Raw genomic sequence first — 13,596 nt, 5'->3', positions numbered from 1 at the left:
CTTCTCCCAAGCAGTTGCCTTGTTCTTAATTTAAGGACAGTGTGAATTGGCAAGTGATCAAGTTACATACATGTGAGGGACTTAAGTATGTAGTGCTGTTTGCTTTTGTATCAGCCTTTTGTGAATGACTCCATTTTGTGTGCTTGCTTTTGTGTAGTTTTCTTCTACTGTTACTAACACTTCTTGCTTTCTTGCTGTATTTTATGAGTACTTGAAATGCTCACCTATATGCTTTTGTGGCATGGGAGTAGGTTATAATAAATAAACTCCCGCTTAGGCTGATGTGGCTCAGTTGGGTGGAGCATTGTCCTGTACACCAAAAGGTCACAGGTTTGATTCCTGGTCAGGGCACATGCCTAGGTTGTGTGTTCGATCCCCAGTCGGGGCATGTATGAGAAGCAGCTGATTGATGTTTCTCTCTCTCTCTACACCCCTGCCACCTTTCCCCATCTCTAGAAATCAATGAACGTGTCCTTGAGTGAGAATTTAAATTAATTAATTAATTAAAATGAGTGAGTTTCAAAAAATATATAAATAAATGTTCCTTGTATCACGATGTAGGGCATCTTTGGCAGCAGACTAGTTGCCCCAGCTCTGAGATGTTTGGAGGGCCATTTAGTGAAATGGGGGCCTTCCTGTGACCTTGGCCTCCAGTTAGTGGTTGATTAACTGGTTCAGACCAGTATGTAAAGCACATGCAAATCCTCCAGCTGCCTCTAGGAGCTGGCTGGCCATGCATTCCTTTGCCTCATATTTTCATTGGCTCTGGCTCCACCCTGTCCCACCCAAATCTATCCCACTGTCCCTTCTTTATCCAGCTGCCCCCCTGTGCTTTCCTGTGTGCTACTGTCCTTGTGGTATTTGTCTTTTTCACTCTCTTCAGTTCTGCATGTCCTCCTGTGCCCTACAAGTCCTGGACTGCGGTGGGGTTAGCACCACCCCCTGCCATGGTTCCCTCTCTTCTCCTGCCCTGCCCACTTGCAAGTTTCTTCTGTTGATTGACAAGAGCACATGCTGACCTAGAGCAGGGGGTAGGACTAGGGTCTGCAGGGCAGGCCCAGCCCTAAACCTCATAGCTGTAGAAAGGAATGAGCTCCCACACCCATTTCACCTCCACACCCCTGGTGTTGAAAAGGAGCTAAGAGTTACAGCTGCAGAGTTTCTTGACTTAGGGGACCCAAGTCATAGGGACAGTCCTTCCTGTGCAGCCTGTGTAGGTGGACAGCCTCAGAATCAAATTAGAGAGGAACCAGGAAAGTGCTTTGAGAAGGCTGCAGATACTACACATGTACCAGAGATTAGTTTGTTGATGCTTGTCTCTCTCACACTGCCTCTTGCCTTGTGAGAGATACAGAGGATGCTCGGAAAATTCTGGTTGCAAAGAGAATTGATGAAAATCTCTTGTTCCCTTGTAAGTAGATGGAAATGTCAGTCTGTCTGGCCAGGCCCTGGGGGTTGGCGAGGGGCTGCTTATCTGAGATTAAGGGCGAGATGGTCTCCATTCCTCATGGGATCTTCATGGTGTGTGTCTCTGGCTGTGGGCAGAAAGCTGAGGTGGCAGGTGGGGAGGAGATCTGAAGCACTATGGCTTATTCTAGACTTCATGTCATATTCAAACAGTGGAGTTGCTGCTCTCTGGTAGTGAATTCCCTGTCACTGAAGATATTCAAGCAGAGGCTGGATATGTATCTGTCAGAGTTATCAGGAGGAGTTTCCTGCTGTGGTTGGGAATTCGGGTCCTTCAGAGGTAGGTGACCTGTAATTACTTAGATAAATGAGAAAATACTCCCCATGAGGGTTACTTGTTATACTGCATTGGTGTTGAGTGTGGAGCAGATCCAGGCAGTGGCCTGCATCGTCAGGGTTCCACTTGGTTTCCCCAGCTCCTGAGGAGCTGTTGCAGGCATGGATTAATCTAGCAAGTCAGTTGCCAAAGAGGGATCAAAATATAGAAACTATCTGAGGGTAAGGACCCTTAGGCTGAGGACTCTGGCAGCTTCTGTTTGTTTGTTTGTTTGTTTGTGAATTCAATCCCCTACCACAACAAACTTTGTGGTTGAGTTTCCCACACTTGGGGAAGTCCCAGAGGTCGGCACATCTGGAGTGTAATCAATAAGCCTCGCCCTGGGAAAACCACCTTCATGACCATGGTATCTCCCCTGCCAGGTAAGTATGGCAGCTTCTCTGTTCATGACCTAGCTAGGGGAAAGGGCGGTCTTTGCCCTGGGAAGGTGGCATAGTGGTGGTGGGTGATGTGTGATGAAACCAGTGGGGAGATTTAATAGGTTGAGTGAGGTCTGTTTAAGAATTTGTGACTTCTGGTCAATTTGGCAGCATAGGTAAATGTGGCTCATTTCCTCGCACAACCACATAAAAATTACAACTAAAATACAGCACAACTATCACTCAGGGCCAGCAAAAATCAAGTTGAATGGAAGTCTGATAACTATAGAATGAAAGAAACCACATCCATCCAGACTGGTAGGAGGGACAGAGTTGTGGAACAGTCTGGTCCCACATCCACATGTGGTGGATAAAAATTTGGGAGGGATATCTTGGGAGTGAGGAGTCTCAGCTCCACATGAGACCCCCCAGCCCAGGGTTCCAGTGCCAGGAAGATTAGCCCCCATAATTTCTGGCTGCAAAAACCAGCGGGGATTGAGTCGGTGGAAGAAACTTCTGGAGTCCCAAGCAGTTCCTCTTAAAGAACCCACACACAGACTTACTCAGACTCATTCCTTCTGAGCTTCAGCCCTAGGGTAACAGTTTGAATGGCACCAGTGGCATACGGGGAGCAAGTGAAGCGTCTGGCCCTGGCTGGTGTGGGCCAGACATATATATGGCATGAGTTTGCTGTGTGTGTGTGCGCGCACGTGTGTGTAACATAAAAGTTACCATCTTAACCATTTTTAATGTACAATTCAGCAGCATTAAGTATATTCACAGTATTGTGCAACCATCACACTTACTTCAGAACTTTTCCATTCTAAGTAGAAACTCCGTACCCATTAAACAATAACTCCTGTTCCCCTTTCCCTCTACCCCTGACAACCACTATTCTACTTTCTGTCTCTGTGAATTTGCCAAGTTCTAGGTACCTCATATGAATCGACTCCTATAATATCTGTATATTGTAGCCTGAATTGTGTGCCTCTTCAAATTCATATGTTGAAGTTCTAGCCTCCACTACCTCAGAATGTGACTGTGTGTGGAAATAGGGTCTTCACAGAGGTGATTAAGGCGAAATGAGGTCATAGAGATGGGTCCTAACCTGATATTACTGGTGTCCAATAAGAAAAGGAGGTTAGAGGTTAGGACACATAACGCAGACTAAGGGATGAACATGTCGGGACACAGTGAGAAGGTGGCCTTTTGCAAGCCAAGGAGAGCAGCCTCAGAAAAAAACCTACCTACCCATACCTTGATCTTGGACTTCCAGCCTTCAGATCTGTGAGAAAATAAGTTTCTGTTGTTTAAACCTTCCAACCTGTGATATTTTGTTATGGCATCTTGAGCTGGCTAATACCTTAGTCTTTTCGTAATTGGCTTTTTTTTTTCAGTTAGGGTAGCACTTTCAATATTCATCCATGTTGTAGCATGTATTGGATTTTTTTTAAGTGGCTGAATGGGTGGATCACATTCAGTTTATCCATTCATTTGCTGATGGACACTTGGGTTGTTTCCACCTTTTAGGTATTGTGAATAATGCTGCATTGACCATGGGTATACAAGGATCTGTTTGAGCCCAAACAAAGTATCTTTATTTAGTTAGTTATTTTAGGAATCTGTTTTTTCCCCATTGGAAAACCAATGTAACAAACCTAGGCTTATTGAAAATGAAATCAGTAACTAAGACTCTGCACACCCCACCCCCAGCCAGCACCAAGAGCTGTGCTTACCCTGACCCCCGTTCCTTCTGCCCCAAAAAGGACAACCATGTGAAGAACCCCGGGGTCAGCTCAGGCTACTTTCCACAATTGCAACCCCTTTCGTCCACTCTCAATTGGCACACGCCCTCTGAATCAGCAGGCTGGGTTTAGGCCCAAGGAGGATATAGTAAGTTTCTCAGGGTGGCAGGGAATCTACAATCCAACCTGCTCAAAATCCCAAGTTAGCAAAGGAAGACAAAAGGAAAACTGGCTTGCCCACCCACTGTCCTTCCCCCAGCCACCCCAGATGATGGTGTCACATCCCTGATCAGTAACACTGTGATTCCGAGGTACCAGTGGGGCTCCCCATGGCCTCAACACCCCCGAGGAGATTACTGCAAAAGGCCCAGAGCCCAGGGAAGGGGGAAGGGGAAAGCATTTGCCCCATGACCTGCTCTGTGTTAGCTAGCCGAGCTGCTCCCCTCAGCTTGTGCCTGGGGTGCATGTGAGTCCTCTTCCCTCCAGAACATCCATGACTGGAAACCAGTCCTTCTGTCAGAGAGAAATCAGTTCCAGGAGGCTCCTTTTCCCCCAGCCTGGGAGGAAGGATGGCTACACCAGCTTCTTAGCTTCAAAGAAGCTCTTGAAATGTCACATCTGCCAGACGCTGATGGCTACGAGGATGAGGGTCTGCAGAATTAACCACCACAGCACCTGCTGATCGACACTTTCACTAGTCTGCCAGAAGCACTCCTCTCACTACCTCTGGTAGTTCTAGATCTGCTGCACTTGCTCCACCAGTTGTCACACTTGTAGCTGCAACTCACTCAACCTGTTTTTGGCAGCAATTTCTGCATAGTCATTGGTGTGTCCCTCTACCTGAATGTTTAGATGAACTCTCAACATGCCTTCAGCAAAAAGGGAGATCTTGGTGGAATTAAAGTAAAGATAGATCTGATGGTGGCCAGGGGTATATGATGTGAAAGTGAACCTGCCTTCAGAGCTGTACTGACAGGCCCGAGTGACCTTGTCTTCTCAGTCCTCGCCTCCATGAACATGCCAAGCCTGGGGGTGGCTGGCTGGTACTTCTGCTGCTTGTCATACAGCTGCATCTGGTACTTTCCTATAACCACGGTCTTGCCTGGAATCTCCTCTTTAAAGCACTTCTTCTCTGTCTCCCTGATGTGGAAGTACAGCATGCCTCCATGGGTCACCGGACCTCACGGGGAATCAAACAAGGTATCTTTAAAGCAAATGTAGTTAACCATTTAAACAGTACTAGGCTCACCCTTTCCCTTCCTGCCTGGGTTGGGGTTCTGTGGTTTTCTGTGACGCTTGCCCATGCTCATTCTCTGTCCCTGTGCCTCCCACACATCCTTCCACCCTTTTCCCTGACATGCTGGTTCTTCTCTTCCCCTGATGGTGTTCGCTTGGACTTATGCGAAAAGTCATGGGTTTGTGAGTCAGACAATCCAGGTTCCAATGCAGCAACTCCGTTCCTTGTCAGTGCTGTTAAACAGGTCACTTCTGCTCTCTGAATGTCATTCTTCTTATGAAATGGTAATGTGTGCCCACCTCTTGTCACATGTGAAGTACCTGGTACAGAGTGGACACATCATTTACTTCCTATCCTCTCCATGACCAGGTGCTACCTCATCCCCTCATGTTGGCCCCTTTCCCCAGCCGTGAACATGGGCTGGAAGACTCAGTATTGGTGTGTTAGTCAGGATTCTCCTGGAAGCAGAACCAATAGGATATGTATTTATAAGAGAGAGGCTGTGGGGCCTGGAAAGTCTGAAATCCACAGGGGAGGCCGACAGACTGGAAATTTCAGCAAGAGTTGATGTGGCAGTCAGAAGGCAATCTGAGGCAGTTCTTTTCTCCTCATGGCACCTCAGTCTTTTCAACTGATTGGATGAAGCCCACCAATCCAATGGAGGGTGATCTGTTTTACTTAAAGTCAACTATTTTAAATGCTAATCACATCTAAAAATGCATTCACAGCAACATCCAGACTAATGTTTGGCCAAACAGTGGGACACCACAGCCTAGTCAAGCTGCCAGAAAACCATTGCAATTGGTGACTTGTCAGTTCTCTTCAAACTGATCTGTAGTTTCATTGTAATTCTAGTTAAAATCCAAGGAGGCCTTAAAAAAACCCAAACAAACAATTGGCAGACTGATTCCAAAGTCATATGGTAGGGCAAAGTAAGTAGAATAGTCAAAACAACTTTGAAAAAGATCAAAGTTGAAGGATTCACACTAGCTGATTTCAAGACTTACTGAGAAGCTGTGGTGATGAAGACAGTACGGTATCCCTGAAAGGACAGACACACACACACAGATCAGTGAAACAGAATGTGGTCTAGAAATTGATTCACACACACTGATCAATTGATTTAAAAAAAAAAAAGGTGTAAAGGCAATTGAGTGGAGAAAGGGTAGTCTCTTCAACAAATGCTGCTGAAACAATTGGGTATCCATATGCAAACATCTCAATTTGTTCCATATTTTGCAATATATTTTAAAAAATAGCACAAAATGGATCATAGGTCTAAATGTAAACCTACAATTATTACACTTTTAGAAGAAAGCAGGAAGAAATCTTGTGACCTTGGGCTAGGAAAAGAATTCTTAGGTATGACATTGGAAGCATAATTCAAAAAAGAACATAAAAGGTGTGATGAAAATTAAGAATTTTTGCTCTTTGAAAGACACTTTAAGTGAATGAAAAGACAAGCCACAGACTGGGAGAAAGTACACAAAGACACAGCTGAAAAAGGACTCTCAAAACTCAATAAAAGAGACTTCCGGCCAAGATGGAGGTGTAGGTAGACACACTGTGCCTCTTTGCACAACCAAAAGAAGGACAACAACAATTTAAAAACAAAAAACGATCAGAACTGCCAGAAAATTGAACTGTATGGAGGTCTGACAACCAAGGAGATAAAGAAGAAACATTCATCCAGACTGGTAGGAGGGGCGGAGACGGGCAGCTGGGCAGAGAGGACTCGTGGCAAGGAGGCAGCTGATGGACCCAGCGAGGTGGTAGATTCTGGAGTGGGGTGGGCAAAGCTGCAGCTGCCAGTGAGGCCTGGCCACAGACCGAGCAACCCAGAGTTCCAGCTCGGGGAAATAAAGCCTCAAACCACTGAGTGAAAACACCTGTGGGGGTTGAGGCGGCAGGGGGAGAAACTCCCAGCCTCACAGGAGAGTTCCTTGGAGAGACCCACAGGGTCCTAGAATGTACACAAACCCACCTACTCAGGAAGCAGCACCAGAACGGCCCAGTTTGAATGTGGATAGTGGAGGGAGTGACCGAAAACCGGCAGAGTAGAGCAAGCGCTATTGCTCCCTATCGGACCCCTCCCCCACATATAGTGTCACAGCACAGCAATGAGCATTACCCCGCCCTGGTGAACACCTAAGGCTCCTCCCCTTTATGTAACTGGCATGCCAAGACAAAAAAAAAAAAAAAAAAAAAAAGGCCCAAATGAAAGAACAGATCAAAGCTCCAGAAAAAATAAAACTAAGTGACGAAGAGATAGCCAACCTATTAGATGCACAGTTCAAAACACTGGTAGTCAGGATGCTCACAGAATTGGTTGAATTTGGTCACAAATTAGATGAAAAAATGAAGGCTATGCTAAGAGAAACAAAGGAAAATGTACAGGGAACCAATAGTGATGGGAAGGAAACTGGAACTCAAATCAACGCTGTGACCAGAAGGAAGAAAGAAATGTCCAACCAGAAAAGAATGAAGAAACAAGAATTTGGAAAAATGAGGAGAGGCTTAGGAACCTCTGGGACAACTTTAAACATTCCAACATCTGAATTATAGGGGTACCAGAAGGAGAAGAGGAAGAGCAAAATATTGAAAACTTATTTGAACAAATAATGAAGGAGAACTTCCCTAATCTGGCAAAGGAAATAGACTTCCAGGAAGTCCAGGAAGCTCAGAGAGTCCCAAAGAAGCTGGACCCAAGGAGGAACATACCAAGGCACATCATAATCATGTTAGCCAAGATGAAACAGAAGGAGAGAATCTTAGAAGCAGCAAGAGAAAAGGACACAGTTACCTACAAAGGAGTTCCCATAAGACTGTCAGCTGATTTCTCAAAAGAGACCTTACAGGCAAGAAGGGGCTGGAAAAAAATATTCAAAGTCATGAAAGGCAAGGACCTATATGCAAGATTACTCTATCCAACAGAGCTTTCATTTAGAATGGAAGGGCAGATAAAGTGCTTCCCAGACAAGGTCAAGTTAAAGGAGTTCATCATCACCAAGCCCTGATTATATGAAATGTTAAAGGAATTTATCTAAGAAAAAGAAGATAAGAAATATGAACAGTAAAAATGACAGCAAACTCACAGTTAACAACCACACCTAAAACCAAAACAAAAGCAAACTAAGCAAACAACTAGACCAGGAACAGAACCACAGAAATGGAGATCACATGGAGGGTTATCAACAGGGGAGTGGGAAGGGGAGAGAGGGGGGAAAGGTACAGAGAATAAGTAGCATAAATGGTAGGTAGAAAATAGACAGGGGGAGGGTAAGAATAGTATAGGAAATGTAGAAGCCAAAGAACTTATATGTATGACCCATGGACATGAGCTATATGGGGGGAATGTGGGAGGGAGGGGGTGTGCAGGATGGAGTGGAGTGAAGGGGGAGAAATGGGACAACTGTAATAGCATAATCAATAAAATATATTTTAAAAAAAACTCAATAAAAGAAAACCCAGAAAAAATGGGCAAAAGCTTTCAACAACAACACCAAAGATGTGGACGACAAATACAAACATGGAAACGTTAGTCAATAGGAAGATGCAAATTAAAACTACAGTGAGATATCACTACACACTTATAAGAATGACTAAAATTTAAAAGACTGACCATACCAAGTGTTGACAAAGATGTGGAGGAACTGGTGGTGGGGAACATAAAATGGTACAAATCTTAGAAAAAAGATAGACATCTATAATGTGACCCAGCCATTTGATTCCTAGGTATTTAGCCAAGAGGAATGAAGGCATATGGCCATACATTTAATTGTATATGAATGTTTATAGCAGCTGGTTGGTAAAGGCCCAAACTCGGAAACTAATGTCTCAACAGGTGAATTGATAACAATTTGTGGTACAGTAAGTCTTCGCTTAATGTCAATAGGCTCTGTGACTTTAAGTGAAACAAGGTAATTAAACCAGTTTTACCATAGGCTAACTGTTTTTTTTTTTTTTTTTTCTTTGTCAACACTGACTGGATATTTTACTATACTAAGAGATTAATGAGAATCCCTGGACATGGTGGGGAGCCAGCTGGAAATTGTGGGCAGCATTTTCTCTCAGACTTGGGACCTGATTCGGGCTGGAGTATTGAAGGAAAACCCCCTCTGGTTTGACATATGTAATGCCTTTCCCCTGCTGAGGCCGTGCCTGTGATATGACAATGCCAAAGTTCCCATTCAGAACATCTTCTACCACAAGTATCAATTGAATTAGAGTACCATAGGCTAATTGATACAAACAAGAGTTAAGTTACTGTGGCATCCCATCAACGTTATAAGGAAACAACGCTGAATGAAAGGACGTTATTCAAGGACCTGCTGTATATTCACCCAACAGAATACTACTCAGAATAAAAAGGAATGCACTATTGATACATGCTACAACATGAATAAGGCTAAAAACAGTTACGCTGAGTGAAAGAAGCCAGATAAAAAGGAATCATATGGACATGATTCTATTTGTATAAAAATCCAGGAAATGCAAACTAATGTGGAGTAACCGCAGATGAGTGGTTGCCTGGGAGGGAGTGTGAAGGGACAGAGGAAAATTTGGGAGTGAAGAATCTTGTTCTTTGTATCCAATTAGACGTCAATAAAGCTGTTCTAGAAGTAAAGCACACATGAAATACTTAATTGATTCTTGTTCCTTCTCAGGGGTGCTGACGGTCACCCTCATGATGACACCTCCCCCAGGCCAGACAAGCCAGTGTCTGCTTTCCCTCGGCCTTTTAGAACTGGCTCTCGGGCTGTCACATGCCCTTAGGAAAATTGCATCAAATAGCACATCAATTTCCTCAGAACACTAAAAATGGAACTGCCCTTTGACCCAGCAATTCCGCTGCTGGGATTATACCCTAAGAACCCTGAAACCCCAATCCAAAAGAACCTGTGCACCCCAGTGTTCATAGCAGCACAATTTACAATAGCCAAGTACTGGAAGCAACCTAAGTGCCCATCAGCAAACGAGTGGATCCAAAAACTATGGTATATTTACACAATGGAATTCTACGCAGCAGAGAGAAAGAAGGAGCTTATACCCTTTGCAATGGCATGGATGGAACTGGAGAGCATTATGTTAAGTGAAATAAGCCAGGAGGTGAGGGACAAATACCATATGATCTCACCTTTAACTGGAGCATAATAAATAGAAGAAAAAAGGAAACAAAATATAACCAGAGACATTGAAGTTAAGAACAATCTAACAATGGGCAGGAGGGAGTGGGGAGGGGACAGTGAGGACAGGGGATTACAGGAACTACTATAAAGGACACATGGACAGAATGAAGGGGGAGGGTGGAGGTGGGGTAGGGAGGGGGGTGTGGATGGGGTGGGGTGGAGGGATGGGGAGAAAAGGCACACAACTGTAATTGAATAACAATAAAAAATTAAATAGCACATCAAGGAGGTGACAGAAGGTTCTGGAACTCCTGTGCCACTGGAAATGGATCTCTGTCCTTCCACCCTCTGACTTACAGTATCACACGTGTCTCTTAGCTCCTCCCCCCACCCTGGACCGTCAACATTCTGTCTCTTCCAGAGGTCTGGGAAGGTTAACTCCTAGCCATTGGTCTCAAAGATCAGACATTGAGGCTTTTGCTTAACTAACCATTATGGCTTTACCCTCCTGACCTTCGGGGAGGGGCTGAAACATATGTCTGTGGTTCTCAAATAGGGTCCTTGTTGCTTGGCCCTACACACTCCCTCCTTCAGAAAACTGAGACAAGTCAAGGTCGTTGACTTGCTGCAGACTTTGGATTAAGTTAGTGTAAATACTGGGAAGACTCAGGTTCCAGACCTAACTCAAGGGACATCCCACTTTCCCTCCCTGCTTCCTCCACTCTGTGACCCACATCATGTGACCTGCCAGGGCTGCTGTAGGAGAGACACCAGCCAGGGCCTTGCCTTCCGGAGCCTGGCAGCTGGCACAGCAGTGGCAGAGCAAGCCTCCTCTCGGCCTCACAGGGCCAGTGCTGCTTCCCCATCACGCTCGCCTAGTTGCCCTAGTGACTGTGTGACCCTTCTCCCCCGCCCGTGCTGCCACCAGCCCTATAAATAGAGGCAAGGAGCAGCTGGGCTCTCTTGGCAGTCACCATGAGGGCGCTGGTTCTGCTCTGCTGCTTTGTGGCGTCGTTCCTGCTCCCAGGACAAGCAGGTATGACCCCACCCCTGTGGGCCAGGCCAGACTTTGCTCCTGTCTGTGGTGTGGTGGGCTCGAGTGGTAGTTGGAGAATGAGGCCTCCATGATTCCTGGAGCTGATGACTGATCTCATGTCATTCCCATTCTCTTCTCCCCTGAGGCCCAGGAGAAAGAACTGGGTGTGGAGAGAACCTGAGAGCATTCAGGGGTCTCTCAGGGAGGCCAGAGGAAGCAGAAACAGTGAGCTGAGAGGTACGGGAAGGGGTGAGGCCTGAGCCAGGGGCCAGAGAGAAGGTCTGGCCAGTAGATGCTGGGGAAGAAGACCCCAGAAGTCAAGACTAGAGGAGCCTCCTAGCCAGACAAAAGACCCAGTCTTGGAGCTGGAGAGGCCCCTGGAAGTCACTGAATTGACCCTCTACCCTGGTGGAAACCTGGCAGGGGGCCTGGCTTTGCATGACTGAGGACAGGGGACAGAGTTGGGGGTTGTCTGGGGAGCAGTGGGATAGAGTGGGGATCGGTTTGGGATGGGATTGGAGAGACAGTTGAGGGTTAGCTTGGAAACTGAATTGGACAGTGTTCATAAGAGGAACAGGACTGTTCTGGGCTTGTTTGGGGCTTTGTTAGAAGTGGCTGGGGGCCCGTGTGCCATGATTTTCCTTTGACATCTCAGCACTGTGTGGCAGAAGCAGCTCTGGTTACAACATGGGGGTTATTTATAGGTGTGGAGGGAATACCAGAGCATTTTGCCACCTCTCTGTTCCCAAGATTCCTGGGGCGGGTTCCCCTTGGGGATGCTTCGGGGGGGAGGGTGCTCTTGGGACCCCCCGCAGGAATCTGGGGCCCTGCCTTGTCTTCCTAGGACTCTGCAGTCTTTATCTGTCCAGGCGGCCATGGGGGCCAGAGCCCTAGCTTTTCTTTGAGGTTCTTTGAGGTTCTGTTTTGAGATCCTAGTCCGAGCCAGGAAAGCAGGTGGTGGGGGCAGCAGAAGCCATTATCTCAGGAGTTAGAGACCAAGATGGGGGGCTCCAGCTTTGAATGTGCTGCCGGGCCCTGCCCTTGTCTGCCCTTGAGTTAATTTGGGCTCCATGGGGCTGCAGTGGCTGGAGTGTAGAGGATTCCAAGCGGCTGTCAGGTGGCTAAGTATGGAAACAGCGGTGTAATTGGATCCTGAGCCCCATCCACTGCTACCCTCTCCCCTTCGCAGCCCCTCCCCTCCTCCGCCCAGCCCCAGCTGCCACCTCTCTCTGCTTCCACTCCACAGGCCCAGGAACTTTTAGCCTTTTAGGGACATCCTTTATCTTTCCTTCCAACAAGGGGAACTGGACACATGGAAAGCTCCAGAGGCCTTGCTGGAGATCTCTTACCATGGGGAGAGGAGGGAGTCTGGTGCTTTGTGCAAAGATCATCTCTCTGCATGCTCTTTCCTTCCTGGACTCTGAGCCGAAGGCTGGCCTGGTTTCCAGGGAGGGGTTGTCCACCAGTGGGCAAGGTTCCCTCCCTCCTCACCCTGCTCATGCTCGGGCTGTGCGTTCTTACCCATGTGGATCTGATTACTACTCAGTTGTAGGTTGTGTACCCTAAAAGATGGCTTCCTCCTGCCCCCACAGGGAGGTTCCAACCATAAGGGTGGTTTCCCTCCACCCCTATAATAACAGTCTTTCCTACTGGTTGATTTTCTCTCAGAATTGTGCCACCTGGTGAGTCACACCCTGCCCATAGGCAGCAGTTTTGCCCTGGACTTCCACCTCACCACTGGGTCCTCATTTCCATGCCCATGTAGCTTGCCTCTCATTGGGTGGCAGGTGTTCTTTCTACCCTCCCATTCCTGCTTCCTGGGGGCGGGGGTACTGTACAGAGTTGTCCTTCTTTTGTACTCATGTTGCTCCCATGGCCCTCTGGGCAGGGCTGATGGACTCTACAGCCTCTTCTCACCCCCAAGTGAGGAACTAAATGCCCCTCTTTATGCCAGGACACAGATGGAGCTACCAGACACCTCCTGACCTTCTGACCCCCGTCCTTTGTAACCACGGGGGTTCTCCTCTTTGTCTTGCGGACCTGGCCTGGGGACAAGCCTCCTCAAGTACAGGGTAAAGCAACCTTGAGTTGATTTGCTCTGTCTCCTCATTGTCTAGGAAAAGGAACAAAAGCCAGAGGAATGAGAGATGTGTTCCAGATTAGACTTCGAGTTAGTGACAGGCACACCTGCCTAGGGCTAGTCTCACCCTACCTGGGAGTGCCTGGCCTACCTTGGCCTCCCTGAACTACTCTGCCTGTCGGCATGTGAAGGGTGGTAGAGAGGCT

The 13,596-nt window shown here is 46.9% G+C and overlaps 1 protein-coding gene, 1 non-coding gene and 1 pseudogene across 4 annotated transcripts in view; 1 reads left to right on the top strand and 2 right to left on the bottom strand.

Moving 5' to 3' along the window:
* The window catches only part of SRL (sarcalumenin), a 54,894-nt gene that overhangs the window by 2,836 nt on the left and 38,462 nt on the right, over positions 1 to 13,596 (top strand). The window contains exon 2 of one of the 3 annotated variants that reach the window (XM_045189813.2): positions 1,621 to 1,747. In XM_045189813.2, the coding sequence (XP_045045748.2) occupies positions 1,684 to 1,747 (64 nt within the window). In that variant the 5' untranslated portion in view covers positions 1,621 to 1,683. Of the gene's footprint in view, positions 1 to 1,620; positions 1,748 to 11,019; positions 11,311 to 13,596 lie in introns of those variants that run through there. The other 2 variants (XM_024553394.4, XM_045189814.3) reach the window with 2 other exon arrangements.
* LOC112298523 (U1 spliceosomal RNA) lies at positions 2,019 to 2,174 on the bottom strand. Its single transcript, XR_008425815.1, has one exon. It is a non-coding gene; the product is annotated as a U1 spliceosomal RNA (small nuclear RNA).
* Positions 4,414 to 5,212, bottom strand: LOC112298446 (transmembrane emp24 domain-containing protein 9 pseudogene; annotated as a pseudogene).

This window comes from Desmodus rotundus, chromosome 1 (genome assembly GCF_022682495.2).
Source record: "Desmodus rotundus isolate HL8 chromosome 1, HLdesRot8A.1, whole genome shotgun sequence".
Taxonomy (NCBI): Eukaryota; Metazoa; Chordata; class Mammalia; order Chiroptera; family Phyllostomidae; genus Desmodus; species Desmodus rotundus.
This window is presented reverse-complemented; position numbering and strand designations above follow the sequence as displayed.